The 17,507-nt window shown below is 36.5% G+C and overlaps 1 protein-coding gene across 3 annotated transcripts in view; it reads right to left on the minus strand.

Moving 5' to 3' along the window:
* The window catches only part of Pign (phosphatidylinositol glycan anchor biosynthesis class N), a 137,158-nt gene that overhangs the window by 40,332 nt on the left and 79,319 nt on the right, over positions 1 to 17,507 (minus strand). For all 3 annotated transcript variants that reach the window (XR_003485762.2, XM_027417857.2, XM_027417856.2), the window contains exons 24-28: positions 14,965 to 15,020; positions 14,456 to 14,531; positions 5,661 to 5,734; positions 2,687 to 2,729; positions 760 to 812 (exon numbers count right to left, since the gene is read on the minus strand). Coding sequence is in view for 2 of the 3 variants with exons in the window: in XM_027417857.2 (XP_027273658.1) it covers positions 760 to 812; positions 2,687 to 2,729; positions 5,661 to 5,734; positions 14,456 to 14,531; positions 14,965 to 15,020 (302 nt within the window). In the remaining variant the exon portion in view is untranslated. The remainder of the gene's footprint in view (positions 1 to 759; positions 813 to 2,686; positions 2,730 to 5,660; positions 5,735 to 14,455; positions 14,532 to 14,964; positions 15,021 to 17,507) is intronic.

Here is a 17,507-nt window from a genome sequence, read left to right on the forward strand (position 1 = left end):
TTAGAAACCTGTCATTAGGCCTAGATTCTTATGTAGATTCACATCAGATCCCAGGTCTGAGGGCATCCAATGTGCCTGAAAATGGAGACAGGTACAAACTGGGAGTTTTGAGAGAAGTGTCTAATGCACAGTCTTACATAAGCCCACACAAATTTCCAGAAGCTCAAAGTGTGACTAAATATTAACTAAAATAAGCTTATAAAAACATATTCTGTCTCAGAAACCTTTGGGGTGGGAAGGGGAGGAACAACTTTGCTTTCGTTTCAGGAAGAAGAATTTAAACAGATTACTTCAAGTGATAATCAGATCACAGGAAAAAGAGGAAGCTGACTCGCTCAGATTATGCTTTATGTAACAGTGTGGTACAGTGTCCCCTTAAGGCTTCTACAAGGCAGATAACGATGGTATGAAATTTAAACCAACACATAAAATTCACAGTGAAGTCTGAATAGCTTTGTTTTTCCAAGAAGTGATTGTGAGATTATAAGAACACAGGAAGACACCGGAGAGTTACATTGAGATTCCAGATTCATGAATCCCTCTTATATCTTTCTGTGGTCCCACTTCTCTCCAGACTAAACATCCATCCTCCTCTCCCACAGCATCCCATGAAAATACCTGCCAGTGTGTTCATACCAAGAATTAGAAAAAAGGCGTCTAATCTCAGAGCCTTAAAATCTATGCTACTTTCTGTACTTGCCTGAAGTCATAATGGTACCCATACCAAGATACTGAAGTCAGTGTGACTATGTACAATACCTGGTTCCAATATCAAGCCAGCTGCCAGAATCCTTGACCAAGAAGAAAAAATGCTGTAAAAGATAATACAGTATGACTCCATTAAAAACAAAGACCATTTAGCTTCAATATATAAACATCATTTTCTGCCCAGAATTCACAAGAACATGCCCTTAACTGCAACTTCTGTTTGTATTAAAATAATAAGCAATGGCCCAAATGCCACATATGGAATTAAGATTCAATCAAATAATACAAAATGATGTTTGTGAATAGTAAGAAATAAAACCACTCAACTCCAATAAAAATTTTAAAAATGTCAAAGAGAAGATACAACTGAAACCACATCACCTGATCTACAAACATTCACTGGCACTGTTTACTATGAATTAGTAATAGTCATTGCCAGGTTCTAGAGATAACTTCCTCACAACACACATAATCTAGTGAATGTTCAAATTATTAGGTGTGTAAATGCATGTGTGCACAATTATATTGGGATACACAGAAACAGAGCAAAGTGAAATCTAAGTGAAAAGTAGGAGTCAGATAAAGACAAAATTGGAGAATCAGATGAGGAAGTTGTTTCTGGGCAAAGGGAATTAAACACTAAGAGCCAGATCAAGTTTAGCAGCTTCAAAATGATGTTGGTTTAAGGAAAACAAGGAAGGAGGGATGTAAAACCATGCCAGTCAATAAAGGTGTTACCAGAAACAGTTTGGCAACTTAAACCAAGTGACCTGATTGTTCACACAAAATCAACCAGAATCCAGAATTTTTCAATGCTTGTCTATTCTTGCCTATTTGTCATGTTGTAAATGCTGACTTGGTTCTAAAATTATGTGTGGACAATTTGAGAAATATAGAAGATATTTAGTTCAACAAAACACAAAATGCTCTCATCTAAATCAAATGGCAGCAATCAGATTTGAGAAATTATTTAGTAGATTAATATAGTCAGGTATTAATCATACCTTTAAAAGGGCATGGTTTTCAGCTACTGGGAGGTGATTTCTAGGCCTTGGAATGGCTAATGAAACATTTTGCCTGCAGCACTGGTTACCAGTCTAAAAATATGATTTATGGTAGGATCTTTGAACCACATGGTGTGACTTCTACTCTTGAAAGGACTGGAGATTAATAATCAGTTAAGCATGCCATGTTGAACAAAACTCATTAAAAAGTAAAGAAAACCTAGACTGGCAATGTTCAGTTCAACATGTATGTTACATTGTGCTGAGGGATAACAACACTGTCCTCACTCCATGGAAGGAAACAGGAGAACTCTTTGGCTGATTTATTTGTACATAAACCACAACTGAGAATATAACAAGATTCAGCAAGTTCAGTGAAGGCTTCTAGAGAATTACCAAATCTGAGAGTAGATATGGGAATTCCCCAAATACCCAAAACAGATACAATGTTTTTGTTATATTTTATATTTGTTATATTTTATACAAGAAGATTATCTAAAAGTTCCTTATTTATAATTCAATGATTATAGATATTAACTGATAATATTTCCCAATTAATAAAGCTGTATTTCATTTTCCTTCCTTCACTCACTCCTTTTTTCTTTTTTAATCTGGAAGGACTAAAAATCAATATTTAAATGAGTAATGCATTATCTAAATTTGAAGCTAACTTCTGTTAATCTATGAAAGGTTCATTTCAAACACAAATGAATAGCCTGAAAAACCAAGTAAAAAATGACAGCCTAAATAAATCAGTAATAAGAAAAAATTTGACAGCTTAAAGTTTCTGCATTACTAATATAAAAAGTAATACATCTATGTAAACTGCCATCACTTAGAACTATAAATATATATATAGATATATAGATATATATGTTTCATATATGGAAATTTATTCATATTTTTCCCAACTTAATGGACACAGAACCTAAGTTTCTTCATCTGATGTATACTGATATAAGTAAGTGCCTTACCAAAGCCATGATGTCTGATATGACAAGAACAATGAGGAAAAGGCTGAAAAATAAAGGAAAAAAATTAGATACAATGTAATAGGTATGTCTTTCAAATACATTAGAACCCAATTGTGAAAAATATCCTAAGGTAACTCAGGAAGATAAAAGAAAGACGTAAGAATAGAAGGATGGACAGCTTGGCTGCAGATGCACCCAGTAGACTATCCACAACAGAAAACATGTTTACTGTTTGTTTTATTGCTCACAACACAAAGCATTCTTAGTCCATCATTTGTCACATAACCTTCAAATCTACATGTTCTTTTACGGCCTTTACCCAAAATGTACAAGGCTTTATGATGAGCTTAGTTATGTAGACTGAGGAACAAGACAAAAAAATGACAATTAGAAAAGTTCATTTTAAGTGATGTCAAATAATGCTAACATGGCTTTTCTACCTGACTTTATCTAATACATATTTTAAGAAGTGGGGAAGAAGAAATGTAGGTAGAACCATCACATTGGTGTGTTACACTCAATTTAAGTCTTGGCAGTGTGAGTATAATAAACAACCAGAATGTAAACAAAGCTCCCTTATCCCTCAGACTTTTAAAAATTCTAAAATTTTAGCAACAGAAACAAAATGTCTCTGTGAAGATAAGAGACAGGAGGGCAAGACTTGAACAAGAGGTAAGGAAGCAAATAAGCAAAGAGGGAAGTCACAATCTGGCGTCTACGATGGGTAACGTTTAAAACCAAAAAGAAATTAAAAATCTACTGGAATAACTTAGTTGAATGGATGGCATATTAAACATGGGGAGCTTCTGCTACACAGGGGAAATGTCAATGCCTTTCAGGGGCTTAAGAGTCAAAAGAAGTTTTTTTTTTTTGTTTTTTGTTTTGTTTTTTTTTTTTTTAAGCCATTGATATTGCTACCACTGCATGTGTTTAGGATTTCATTGCATTCTCAATACAGAATTACCACACACAGGCACACAAATACATGTATATATTCACGTATGTCAGTGAGCTTTCTGTTTTTATCCCATTTCCCCCTGTTCTTCTTATACAAGGCTTAATTAAAATTCCTTCTGAGAAATCTTGTCTACTTGCAGAAATGCAGGAAAGCACATTTTGCTACTCACTAGTTTTTATTGCATCTAAGCAACAGCAACAGTCAACTGAATGATATTGATAAGGAGTATATGTTTTCACTATTAAATTCATGTAAATATCCTGAAAGATTATTTTCTTTTGAACTAGAAATAAGATTTTCACTATTTCTAAACAGTAGAAGGCAATCTTTTTTTAAAAAAATTATGGTGCATACATATTAAAATGCTAAACCGAGTTTTAGCTTAAGCTCATCAAGAAAACATGCAAATTTATGTTAATACTATTCATCCTTTTAGCATTGACTGTGCCAGTGTGATTCACTTATAAAAGTGCTATTTATAAGTGTTTTTCAGAAAATCTCTGTGCTGATGAGGTAATTTTATGGGTTAAAGAAAACAAAACCTTGGTTAACAACTTCTCTTTCAGAATACTGAATGCTGAAGACTGACTGCTCCAGAAATATCTCAAAACTCAGAATCTTTCTCACACATTTGTCAATGTAAATTATTGTAAATTATTGATATACAAAAAAGTTAATGTCATCCCATACAAAATGAAAGTGTTAACAAATGTGTTTAATATGTTTTTAAGAAATAAGCCAAAATAAATTGTAACAATAGCCCTTCATTTTTTGTAGGTGGCATTATACCTATAACAGAAAAATAATTAGCTAAAGTATTTAAAATTTATGTTTTTCTAGAGAATCTTCAGTATCTTGAATAAGATTCTAATGTTTTATTGCAGAGGAAGCATATTTGTCAGCTAAGGGCCCTAATTAGCCAATTTCCTCTAATGACAACTTAAATTTAAAACTGGAAAATTTCTAAATTTTAAAACACAACTTGTGTTACAAATTTTAATAGAGAGACACACATGGTCCCCTGGAGAAGGGGAAAGGGACAAGATCTCCTGAGCAAATTGGGAGCATGGAGGGAGGGGAGAAGGAACTAGGAGAATGAGAAGGGGAGAAGAGGAGGGGTGAGGAAGACATGATGGGACAGGGAGGTTGAGTTGGGGGAAGAACAGAAGAGAGCAAGTTAAGAGATACTATAATACAGGGAGACATTATAGGTTTAAATAGAAATCAGGCACTAGGGAAAAGTCAAGAGAGCTACAAAGATGACACCAACTAACAATCTAACCAACAGAGGAGAGGCTACCTTAAATGCCCTCTCCTGATAATGAGATTGATGACTAATTCATATGCCATAGTATAGCCTTCATTCAGCAGCTGGTGAAAGCAGAAGCAAACAGCCACAGCTAAACCTTGAACTGAACTGAAATCCAGATGCAGAGAAGGAGGACTGATGAGCAAATGGGTCCACACCAGGCTGGTGAAATCCACAGAAACAGCTGACCTGAACAAGGGAGAACTCTTGGTCCCCAGAATGATAGCTGGGAAACCAGCATGGGACTGATCCAGATCCCATGAATGTGGGTGTCAGTGAGGAGACCTTGGAAATCTATGGGCCCTCTTGTAGTGGATCAGTACTTATTCCTAGGAATGGACTTTGGGGCCCATCCCACATGGAGGGATACTCCCTGAGCCTAGATACAAGGGGGCTGGCCTAGGCTCTATCCCAAAGAATATGACAGACGTTGAAGACCCCCTATGGAAGGCCTCACCCTCCCTGGGGAGCAGAAAAGATATGGGATGGGTAGGGTGTTAGTTGGGGGAGCAGGGAAGGAGCGGAGGGACAGGTAGACCTGGGATTGACATGTAAAATAATTTTCTTTCTAATAAAAATAAATAAATAAATAAATAAATAAATAAAGGAACTTCCGGAGATATCACCATAAAAAAAAAAATCTCCAAATGTTCTCTCACATTTGTGAAAAATGGAGAAACCCAGGGCTTCATAAGCATTTATCTTACCCTTTTGATGACAGCTGTGTAGTTATCTGAACTGCTTCAAAGGCACACATCACAAGAACAAATGGAATTAAAATCTGTTTCAAAGAACAACAAATGATGTCAATGGTAACAAGCACCTGAAACATGTTAGAAGCAAATACTATTTCTGCTTGCAGAATGACCTTCAATCTCTCAAATAACTTATATATTACCAGTTGAGGGGCAATGGAGATAAAGCATGAAACCTTCACATGGGACTGAGAAAATGATTTAAAACCCAACAATAATACACAAAGAATAACAGCAAACATTAGCATGTATTCCAAATTTAAATCTACAAATTTTGCCCTATTTGACACATTCTACTGATTCATGACTATGTTCATATTTCCAAGAGCATATGAAGGATAATGCCTAAAGCAAGTCAGTTATGCAGCCTGCTGATGTGATACACGGATCAATGGACTTAGCTTATTACTAGATACTACAGCACTGGGAACACAACTTGGATATATTATTATTGCTTTTTTGAGTTTAAAAATGTTATTTTACTTCTGATTATAAAGTTATACTTAATATAGTATATTTGAGAACATATACAGAAACATAAGATTTTTTAGTAATTGAAAGTTCTTCATCTAGACCAGTGGTTCTCAACCTTCCTGATGCTGTGATCCTTTAATACAGTTGTTCCTGTTGTAGTGACCCCCAACAATAAATTATTTCATTGCTACTTCATAACTGTAATTTTGTTGCTGCTATGAATCATAATGAAATATCTGGTATGAAGGATATCTGATATGAAACCCCCAAAGGGGTTGCAACCCACAGGCTGAGAACCACTGATCTAGAGACAATATTATCAGTATTTGTGAAGTATTAATTTCCAATAATCAAGTTTTTAATTTTTTATTCTTTGTACATGCAAACAAGGAAATACAATCATATATACTACCTACTTCTCCCTTCTACTCCTCCCATATCTCCCAAAATACTGTTTATATTTCATAAGTTGGAGTGGCTATAGAAAAGAAATGATGTTCAGAAATGAATAAGATTCCTCTCAAAAGAAGGACATATGAATACAACAGAGTTCAAGAGGGCATTCACCACAATACTCGTCAGTTGTCAAGTTGTCAAGTGCATTATGTTGTTACAGCTTACTGAATTATGACAGAAATTAAAGGTCTACTGATGTAATTTGATTTTCTTAAAATTTTAAAGTAGTATCATAGTCTTTAGACTAAGCAAAGAAAACCACTTAAAAATGATTTTAAAAAAATTTTAAAGAATGATGATTAAGGAAACAATTCAATAGAGAATAGGGTCTGTCTATAAGAAAATGCCCAATGTCTTTTTACTATTTCATAAATTACATTTCTATTAGTATAGTAAAAACTTCAATATAACTGGTGCAGTACAAAAACCACTACTAGAGAATATATACCTTCAACAGTTATTATTTATATATCTAAATATTTAAATAAATACATATAAGATTGCCAAGTACTATACAAGAGAAAAATTAGTAGAGGAAACAGGTTAAGTATAACAACTATGATGATGTCAATGAGAAATTCCCCCACCCTCCACCCTGCCAGACTTGTATATTTGAACACTTGGTCCCCAGCTGGTGGCACTGTTTGGACGGTTATGAACTTTAGGTGGTCAAGTCCTATAGAAAGAGGTACATCACGAGCAAGCTTTGAGAGTTTATAGTCTGGCTCCACTTCTTGTTCTCCCTGTTTCTTGTGTGCAGATAAAATGTGATCTCTCTGCTTTCTGACTGCCAGGCTGGATTTATGCTTCTGCTTCTGTGCAATTCTTGTCATGATGGACTGTGGCGATATCTTGTTTATACCCTAATAAAGCTTGTCTGAAGATCAGAGGGTGGAGCTAGCCAATAGCTAACCATAGAGGTCTGGAGGTATGTACAGACAGGAAGTTAGATGGCTGGGTGGAGAAAGGAACTCAGTCTCTATTCAGACTGAGGATTCTGTAGAGATAAGAGACCTAGTGGTTGGCTGCTCTGCTTCTCTTTCAGCTTTCACCCCCTAATATTTGATTCCAGGCTTTTATTATTAAGACTTATTAGAACTCGTGTTACATATTGGAGTCCAAGTTAAAGACGCCAATTCATGAAGAAGCCACTTGCCTGTGTTTTACAGCCATTAGCACAGGTCAGAGCTGCACACAGAGCATCTGCTGGACTTACCAACCCATCCAGCTAGATTTTCTTTTCTTTTTTTCCCGAAGCCACTAAGTGAATTAGGGATTTTTCTGTTGTAGCCTCTCTAAAACAGTCTCCAGCTGCCACCCAAACTCCAGAAGCACAAAGGCTCCAGATACCACAGGACATGCCCTTAGGCTCCACATGGCACAGCACTTACCCAACCTAGACCTGCAGGCTCTGCCTTCAGGCAGCTCCTATCACACATGCTTCTTCCACACAATCCCATGTCCAGTGTCTCCTCCTCCCCCCCACATCTTTCTCTCTCTTATTCCCCTCTCACATGGGTTGCAGGCTTTCCCTAGACCCCGCCCCATCTCAGACTGCTGCTGTCAGCTACATGCTAGCAGCTGCACCTGGCCTCAGCCAGGCCGTACACCACCTGTGTTCTCCTACCAAACATGCTACACAGCTTTAAGGTGCACCATCTTGCTTCGAAGATTTGGTGAGACAATTGGGAAGTCTCAAAAGGGGGGATTAGTTTTTTAAAAAGTTTTTTTTTCCCACATTAAAAAATGGGAAACACTATTATAATGGGGGGATTTAGGTATCTGTATGATAATACAATGGGCAGTTGAAAATGGAATAACTAAATGAGTGTATAGCTAATTTAGATAGGACTTATGTAATATCAATTATAAACATTATCAGTTTTTCTTTATTACTAAAAAGTTGGTTAATATGAATGCTAAGATACAACTTTTAGAAAAACTTAATAAAACAGATCATAGAGATATTTAGGCCCAGAGGAATTTAATGGAGAACCAATTTCAATGTTGTATTATAAGGTTAGAGAGGAACAGCCTAAGGTTTTCAAACAACCAACTTTAATTTATCCAGTTACTTTACAGGAACCGGCAAATGACAGATATGTCCAAGGCTGTGCAAGCATTAAATGGACTCCTATGGAAATGTTAGACTTAAGGAGATTCACTGAAGTGATAGTCGTGTATGGCATTCATTCACCTTTTGTGAATCAGATGTGAAACTCATGTCCAACTTGTAACAGATTTATCCCTTGAGACTGGAGAGACTTGGTTAAAGCAATCTTAAAGCCTGGTCCTCCATTATAGTGGTGGACCTGGTGGAAGGATGAAGCTAAGACCACTGAACAACAAAGTAGGGCTAGAGGAATGGGAATGTTCCAAGACCAACTACCTGGAGAGGGAGATTATATTGATGCACAATGGCAATTTCTATATGATGACAATACACTACATTTATGTAGCATAGCAGCTTTGAATGCTTGGGACAGAATTGGAGAAGCAGAAAAAAAAATGAGTCATTTAATAAAGATTTACAGGGCCCCAAAAAAAACCTTCACAAATTTCTTACAAAGAATGATTTCAGCAGTAAATAGAATGATACCTGATTCAGAAGCTAGACAAATAATAATTGAATCTCTAGCTTTTGAAATTCTAATGAACAGTGCAAAAGAATAATTAGGCTGTTAAAGGCAAGATTAGCACCCCTGGAAGAATGGATCTCATAACCATCATAGTACATGGATAGGAAAGGTGATTTTCAGAGGTTTGAAGAAAAACAAAAAAGGTTTTTGAGTTGATTATAAAAGGAAAATTGAGACTTCATCAATTAGCAAGAATAGGCCCTGTAGAAATTGTAGTACCTTTTACTAATGATGAAATTGACAAATATGTGCACAAACAGCACTATGGCAAAGAGCTTGCAGTAATCTTTTGGGAGAGATTAACAACAAATATCCCAAAAGCAAGAGAGAATTCAATTTATAAAGAGAACTAACTGGATCCCTCCTCACACTATACAGGAAACACCAATAATTGGAGCCTCTACATTCTATACTAATGAAAATAAATCAAGAAAAGCAGGTCACAAACCAGAAATTTTAAGTAAAGTTGCTCAAAGCCCTTATGATTCTGTCCAAAAGTCAGAATTATATGCTATTCTCATGGTAGTAATGGATTTTATGGAACCTCTCAACATAGCTACTGATTCACAATATGCAGAAAGTTGTTTTGCGTATTGAAACTGCTGAATTTATACCAGATGATACAGAATTAGCCTTATTATTTATTCAGTTACAAGATATAATCAGGAATAAGAATCAATATATGTATCAATCACATGTGATCCCATACATGTCTGCCAGGCCCTCTAGCACAAGGTAATGATAAAACTGATCAACTATCGATAGGAAATGTGCTGGAGACCTCAGAAATTCATTGAAAAAATCATGTCAAAAGCAAATCTATAGATACCATCAAAATTGATAAAAATTAGATTTTAACAAGAGACACTGCTCGATTAGAAGAGGTGATAGTTAATCAAACAGCATGGCCATTCAATCAAAACTAACTTTAAAAATAACAAATGCTTTAAATTTGATCAGCTATAACATGCCATAAGGGAACCTCCCCCAAAATTAGGGTTGGGAAAGGGTTTTGTTTTTGTCTTTTCAGGAGAATGAAGGCATCCAGCTAAGGAATCTAAAGACCACTGGACAAATGAGACATCTGAGGAAAAAGGACAAATCATCCAGACAAAAAGTGTCCCAAGAAAAAGAGTGAATTGGCCTATTAGTATATCATATCTCCAACAGGATAAAATTTCATGTATCTTCCCAAATGTTTGTTTCTGCTTTTCTCTGCAGACATATAATGCAAATGGTCTTTTTGTAGTCCTAGACCAATTAAAAATTAAAGCTGGCTTTGGAGTTGGAATGTGGCTCTCTCCTTCTCCAACCCAAGCATGTTTATTAAAATAAAATCTACAATAACTGTCTTATGTCAGAAAAGCCACTTGATATGTGACAGAAGAAAAACAAAAATTAAGGGACTATTTTATTTTCACTAATCTCACAATCCTTTGGTTCTATTTTGAGTCTTTGAAGCTTTTCTCAAGGTACAAGTATTAGTTAAAAATTTATTAAGTAAGTTTTTGTTATATTAATGGTCATATAGACTCGTAGCTAATTCTAGAAAAAGGCTTTATCTAGCTTCATGTACATGATTTTGGATTTAAGTCCCTTTCATATAACTAGGAATTAAGTTTTTACACTCTGGATGTACATAACAAATATTAATTCTTTAAACCTCTTTGAGATCTGCTGTATATGACATTTAAAATGTTAGTTTTCTGCAGTGAACCATGACCACACCTAACAGTGACTTTTGAAGTCTCCAAAAAGACAATGGGGTCCCCAATGACCATTCTATCAGGACAGTGACAACGCTACTAAACTGAAAAACACCACCTAAAGATCAGCTTTGAACTATAAACTGCTCAGGGTATTTTTGAGGTGGCTAGCTGATTCAGCCTCACAGACTACTCTAGCCAGGACTTTCCCATTATGCTGAGACTGTACAACAAATAATACAGCTAACTCTCCCAGGACTTGACAATACCACAAATTTTTCGTTTCAGGATCCCCTAAAGATGCCATCACTGGCAAAGAGCAGGAAGTAATTTGAAGAACATGACGCCCTGTAGGAGACACGTAACCATGCTTCCTAAGAGCTGGCAACAGGTTTGCTTAACCACGCCTGTCAGGGCGTGGTCAGGGGAGGTTCAGGATGACGCATGGGGAGTTCTTAAGGTGTGGCAGAGACATGAGAGCCCTCTCTGGCCTCCCTAGCTTGCTGCCTCTGGGCAGGCTCTGGCTTGTGCTTGGCCGGTATTATTTGAATAAAGATATCTTAACCTGCAACCTCGCAGGACAACGCCCACATTCCTAAGAGGTGGGGTGGGTGGTTTTTGGTCATTCAATGGGTTATAGATATTTGCCATTGTTTAGAGGGATTGGTTACAAGTTGTTACTGGTAATGTTCAGGACAAAAGTTGAACAAAGGAGATTAGATTCAGAGTTCTTGTTTTGAAAAGATAAAAGGTGGATAGAGAAATGATAGGATAAAAGGGTAGATTATTGAATCTACTCTGAAAAGAGAAAAGGAGGATATAGAAATAGAATGAAAATGTATATTATTGGATCCACTTTTAAGCCAAAAAAGCAACTACTAGTTTTAAATATTTTACATTGGCTTGGATATTTACATATATTGATACAAAGTTGGGATTATTTTTGTTAGAACATACTATATACATACATTTCTAATCTTGTTCAAAGTATTGTACCTATGCAACTTGTTTAACAATGTAATGCAAATTTTTAGCCCTTTAAAGTTATCATTACCAGCTATTTAGGATAATAAGGAAATTCAGTTTAGTAATTGGTCACCTATTACAATCGAACTTGTAGTCATATTGAGTATGTTTTCAGGCTTAATGAGATATATTTTAGATAGAAAGGTCATCTTCAAACACTTCAGAGATCTGCAGAATATGGCATTTAAAATGTTTTAATAACATAGGTTCTTTTCTTTTTTATGACAATGAAACATGTTTGCTCCTGATAGCACCAATTTACTTCAGAGATGAGGGGCATCAAAGAAACTCCACATGAAGTTTACTTTCTTTGTGGAAAAAGTTAGCCACTGGACAAGAAAGTGCTCTTGTCTCGACTGCTGACTTGCTGTCTGAATTGGACAAGCAGGACACAAAAGAAAGGACTGCCAAACCTTGTCAAGACAAGGTAGGACAGCCTTTCAGAATATCCTGCTTCACAGAAAAATCAGTCAGATTTGCTAGGCCTGTAGGCTAAAGATGGATGTCCCAATTTTTCAGAGGAACCTTGGGTAACTGTCCAGGCAGCGAGCTGTTTCAGTCATTTCTCATATATTTTGGAAGTCACTTGTTGGCACTTCCTGCTTACTCAAGTAATATTATTTCTTTCTCAGGTCTCTAATCGAATTGAAGACTTTATAGTTATAGTTGTAATTTTTCCTTGTTACCAGATGCAGAAAAAAAATTCACTGAAGAAATGTAAAGTGTATAAGGTTGAGAGATATAAAAAGATAGTTTTGGTAATGCAAGTTAAAATAGAAAGTGAATTAGCAACAACTTTTGGACTCACCAAAATAGGATAGTTATGAAGTATTTTGTTTGAATTTGTCAATTATTAATGGACTAGGCATTGCTGATGTAGGTATTGCCTGTATATATTGTATAGTTATTGTACTTATTGTATATAGTTTTTCTCATTAGTTATAACCTGTAGCACAAAAAACAAAAGAGACAGACAGTAGGGTTTAAGCTTTAAGTTGAAGATCAGAAAAGCAAAGCAGCCGGCCACTAGCTCTTACCTCTACCTCAGCTCAGCTCAGACTAAAGGGGCATCCACAAACTACTCCCACCTTCACCATTCCTCAGATTCACTCAGACTGTTATGCTCTCCTCAATGTGGCTAGAGACTAATTTACAGATTGAATGCCAGCTGAGACCCTGCTCCTGTCTTATATACCTCCCTAATGCTGGGATTAAAGGCTTGTGATACCAGGTGCTGAAATCACCTTTGTGTGAGCTGTTTCTTTAGGGCTGGATCAATTTTGGTAGTCAGTGTGGCCTTGAACTAAGAGAAATTGTCTACCTCTTAATCCTGAGGTCCTGGGATTAAAGGTGTGTGCCTACCATCACCTAGCTCTATTGCTGCTGGGATTAAAGGCGGGTATCACCACTGCCTGATCACTATAGCTTAAGGCTGGCTTTGCTTTCTGATTCCTCGGCATGCATGCTTTAATAAATCATAAATAACCTATCACCACAATAACCTTCTTATTTTTAGACAAAAAAAGGGGGGAAATTTGTTGATACCTTGTTTATACTCCAACAAATAAGGCTTGTCTGAAGATCAGAGAGCAGAGCTAGCCCCCATCTACTATAGAGGTCTGGAGGTCTGTACAGACAGACAGGAAATGAGATGGCTTCACAAAGAGAGGAATATAGGTGGGAGGAGACACGAACTGGGTTCTCTTTTCAGTCTGAGGATTTCATAGAGGTAAGAGTTCTAGTAGCTGGCTGCTCTGCTTCTCTGATCTTTCAGCTTTTACCCCCTAATATCTGACTCCATGCTTTTATTATTAAGACCTTTTAGAACTTGTGTTACAATGGACTGTGTCCCCTCAAGAATTATAAGTGAAACAAACCCTTTCTTCCCTAACTTGCTTTTTATCAGGGTGTTTTACTACAGCAACAGAAAAACAACTAATACAATTTCCTTAAAGAAGATGAACTATATTTTACCAGAATCTTTACCTCTAGAAATCTGAACATGTAAGTACTTTCATACTGTCAGCTCACCTGGTACCTCACACAGTAAATATACAGAATACTGAATAACACATTTGTTGAAAGGACTGATTAATTCTGGCTACATAGTAAAAATGAGAACACAGTGGCTGTCCTGGCGACCAGTGGGATCAGTGAGTTTCATCATCTTTAGCAACACTGCAGTTTTGATTATTACTCTGTGCAGTCTTTAATTATCTCAGACTTTTCTTGGGCTAACAATCCTTATTCTTTTATACTCAATTGTCTGAAGAATAAAGCAAAGATTAGCAATATGTGGAAGAGAGGTTTCAGGGTTGCCTCCATCAGCACCAAGTTTGAAAGGGTACCTCTGTCACAATGACTTTACAATCTTAATGATACACAAACTTAATATCAAAATCTTTAAACAAATCATTTAATGCAAGTAATAAAATAAAAAACTAACCTTCCACATCATTAGAGCTCCCATCATGAAAGGACTAAACACAGTCAGAAAGCAATACACAGAGGCAAGGTCAAAGCTAGACAACGATAAAGAAAAGAGTAAAGACTTTAGAATTCACACTGTGACTTTAAAAGAATATTCTATTAAAAAGAAGCTCAGTGGTTCTCTGGAACCAACTCTTACTAAAACTTAGTCATTCTAGAATAAACAAAATAAGTCTGTATGCTAATCTCCTTTAGTATCATATTATGCTCCAGTATACTATATTATTGAATACAGAAACAAGATAAAGTGACTGAAGAGATAATTCAGCAGTTAAGAGCACTTGATGATCTTCTGAAGGACTCAAGTCATCAGGTGGCTCACAACAGCCTGTTACTCCAGTATATCTGACACTCTTTTGGCCTGAGTGTGTGCCTGCGAGGACGGGCGCGCACGCACACACACACACACACACACACACACACACACACACACACACACAGAAGTAAATAAATGTAAAACATTACCTGTTAATAGAAGCTATATTTCCAGTTCCAAAAAATGCAGTCACTAAAAAGAAAACCTATACACAGTTAAGGAAATGCCTAAATAAGTAAGAATACCCAAAATTTCTTTCTTTCCAAATCATTTATTGTTTGTCAAGACAAACTTTCAAGTAGTGACTAATCTTGGTTTACAAATGAAAGATTTCTAACTCTACATCCAAATCAGGCATTTTTTTTTTTTTTTTTTTTGATGATTTGAGTCAAATATCTAGCAAAGGGCACTCCCTAGAATGGAGGGAAGGACTTGAATTCAAGCCAATTTTCCTTTGTCCTTTAGCCATCGCTTCTCTATCTGGTGTTTGGTACTTTTTTTTTTTTTCATTTAGGAAAAAAAAAAAGCAATTCTACTACAAAAGCAATTTTCTTTTTTATCTGTTTAATCATCACTTGTTTGAAAGTGATGGTTGAGTGCCTTCCTGATGAATACATTACAAAATTCTGAAAACTGAACCAATGGCCTAAAAACCATTAGGTGTGTGGAGCTGCTGGTGACTCTTGAGAAAGCTACTTTCCTCTTCTCAAGCATCAACAGGATGAACTAACTGTGGTTGTTGCTTATGACTTTTTCAAAAGGATGTAGGCCTAAAACACCAGACATTTTCAGCTACAAGATGGCTTTACTTACATATACTTATTACATATACTTATATACCTTTACTTGTGAAACTCATAAGCTCTGCAAAAAGCTCAAAAAGAAACAAAATATACTTTAGAATACCTCAACTCAATAGAGAATGTTTTTCAATATTATTATTGCATGAGTGTGTGTGTGTGTGTGTGTGTGTGTGTGTGTGTGTGTGTGTGTGTGTGTGTGTGTTTAAGTTAAAGGACAACTTTGGAGACTTGATTCTCTCCTTCCACAGTGGGTTCTGAGAACTAAACTCAGGTCATCTGGTTTACACAGTGTATTAGCTACTTTAAATTGCTGTGATAAATCCTGACCAAAAGCAACTTGGGGAGGAAAGGATTTATTTGGTTTACAAATTCAGATCACAGTATATCATTGTAGTAAGCTAATGCAGAAACCTGGAAGCAAGAATTGAAGCAGAGACCACAGAGAAATGCCGCTTACTGACTTGCTAACCATGGCTTGCTCAGCCTGCTTTCCTTATACAATCAGGACTATCAGCCCACGGGCAGCACTACAACAGTGGACTGGGTCCTCCCACATCAATCATTCATTAAAAAAAGTGTCTGATAGGCTTGCCCACAGGCCAATCTGATGGAGGCAATTCCTAAGTTAGGTTCCCTCTTCCCACGTAACTATAGTTTGTGCCAAGTTGACCAAAACTAACCAGCACACACAGTAAGTGCTTTTACCTGCAGAACCATCTTACTGGTTCCATTTCTTGAACTCTGATTTGTTTAGGCATCAACCCTGTTTGTGTCCAGAATGTATTACTATTTAAGTACTCAAAATGAGGCCTGACTTAATGAAAGCCCTTGTTAAAATGAGCCCTTTTATCATCACACATGTGCACAGAGATTGGGTACAGAGACTATCCAAGAGAAATCATGACAACTTCTAGGGTAAAGGCAGCATCCCAGTTGGTGAGCTAAGCTGTAAAGGTATCCATGCTGCCATTGTCTGAACTCAACACCTAAACAACCGACAGTTATTATCTGGCACCTGTCTTAAACAGAGGTATGTTCTAAGAACATACATGTGCATAAAATCATCTTAAAGTGATTTAAACATGCTGGTAAAATTGGTAGACATAGTGGAAAAATAAATTACATAATGAAACAGTAAATAGGTGTGGTAAGAGCTAATGGCTCATCAAAAGACACAGGAAAATTAAAGGAAGGAATATAGACTAATAGCATGTTAATAAAAATTTGAACTTTAAATTTTTGGGGAAAATGATGTGGGAAGCAAATAGTTTAGGTTAGTAGCATAATGAAAATTCAAGTGATTTACAATACACAAGCATAGAAAGACAAAGGCAGGAGGCTGCATATAGAGCTGGTTCAGTAGTCCACATCAGAGGCAGGAGGATGTCTAGGGATCTGACTCAGCAGTCCATTTCAGAGGCAAGAGGCTGTCTAGGGAGCTACTTGGGTAAGAGCACCATCAGTTGTTAGTCAGTTACACAGGTATCTGGTGATTCCAAGGAAAATGGTGGAGAGAGGGCTATCAAGGTCAGAAGAGGTCAAAGCAAGGGAAGTGGATGTCAGAGGTGTCTCACAGTGCTAGAGGAAAAGCTGTTACTCATTAGACATAGGAAGCAGGCTACAGAGGGTGGCTATGAAAACCATGGTTCAGAATCATGCAACAGAAGAAAAGGAGAACAGCAATGAAAATAAAAATGAAGGGAAGGAAACCACGAACCATAGAAAACAGTAGAATGGTATTTGGAAGGACCAGAAAGAGGGGCAAAGAAGATGAGGTCAAAGAACCAAACTTTCAATTATCTATGATAAGTAAGATCTAGAGAGCTAAGGTTAAGTATGGTAATACAGAAACTGCATTGTGTTAAAGCCTGCAAGGACAGAAGATTTTA

This window comes from Cricetulus griseus, chromosome 5 (assembly GCF_003668045.3).
Source record: "Cricetulus griseus strain 17A/GY chromosome 5, alternate assembly CriGri-PICRH-1.0, whole genome shotgun sequence".
Lineage (NCBI taxonomy): Eukaryota > Metazoa > Chordata > Mammalia > Rodentia > Cricetidae > Cricetulus > Cricetulus griseus.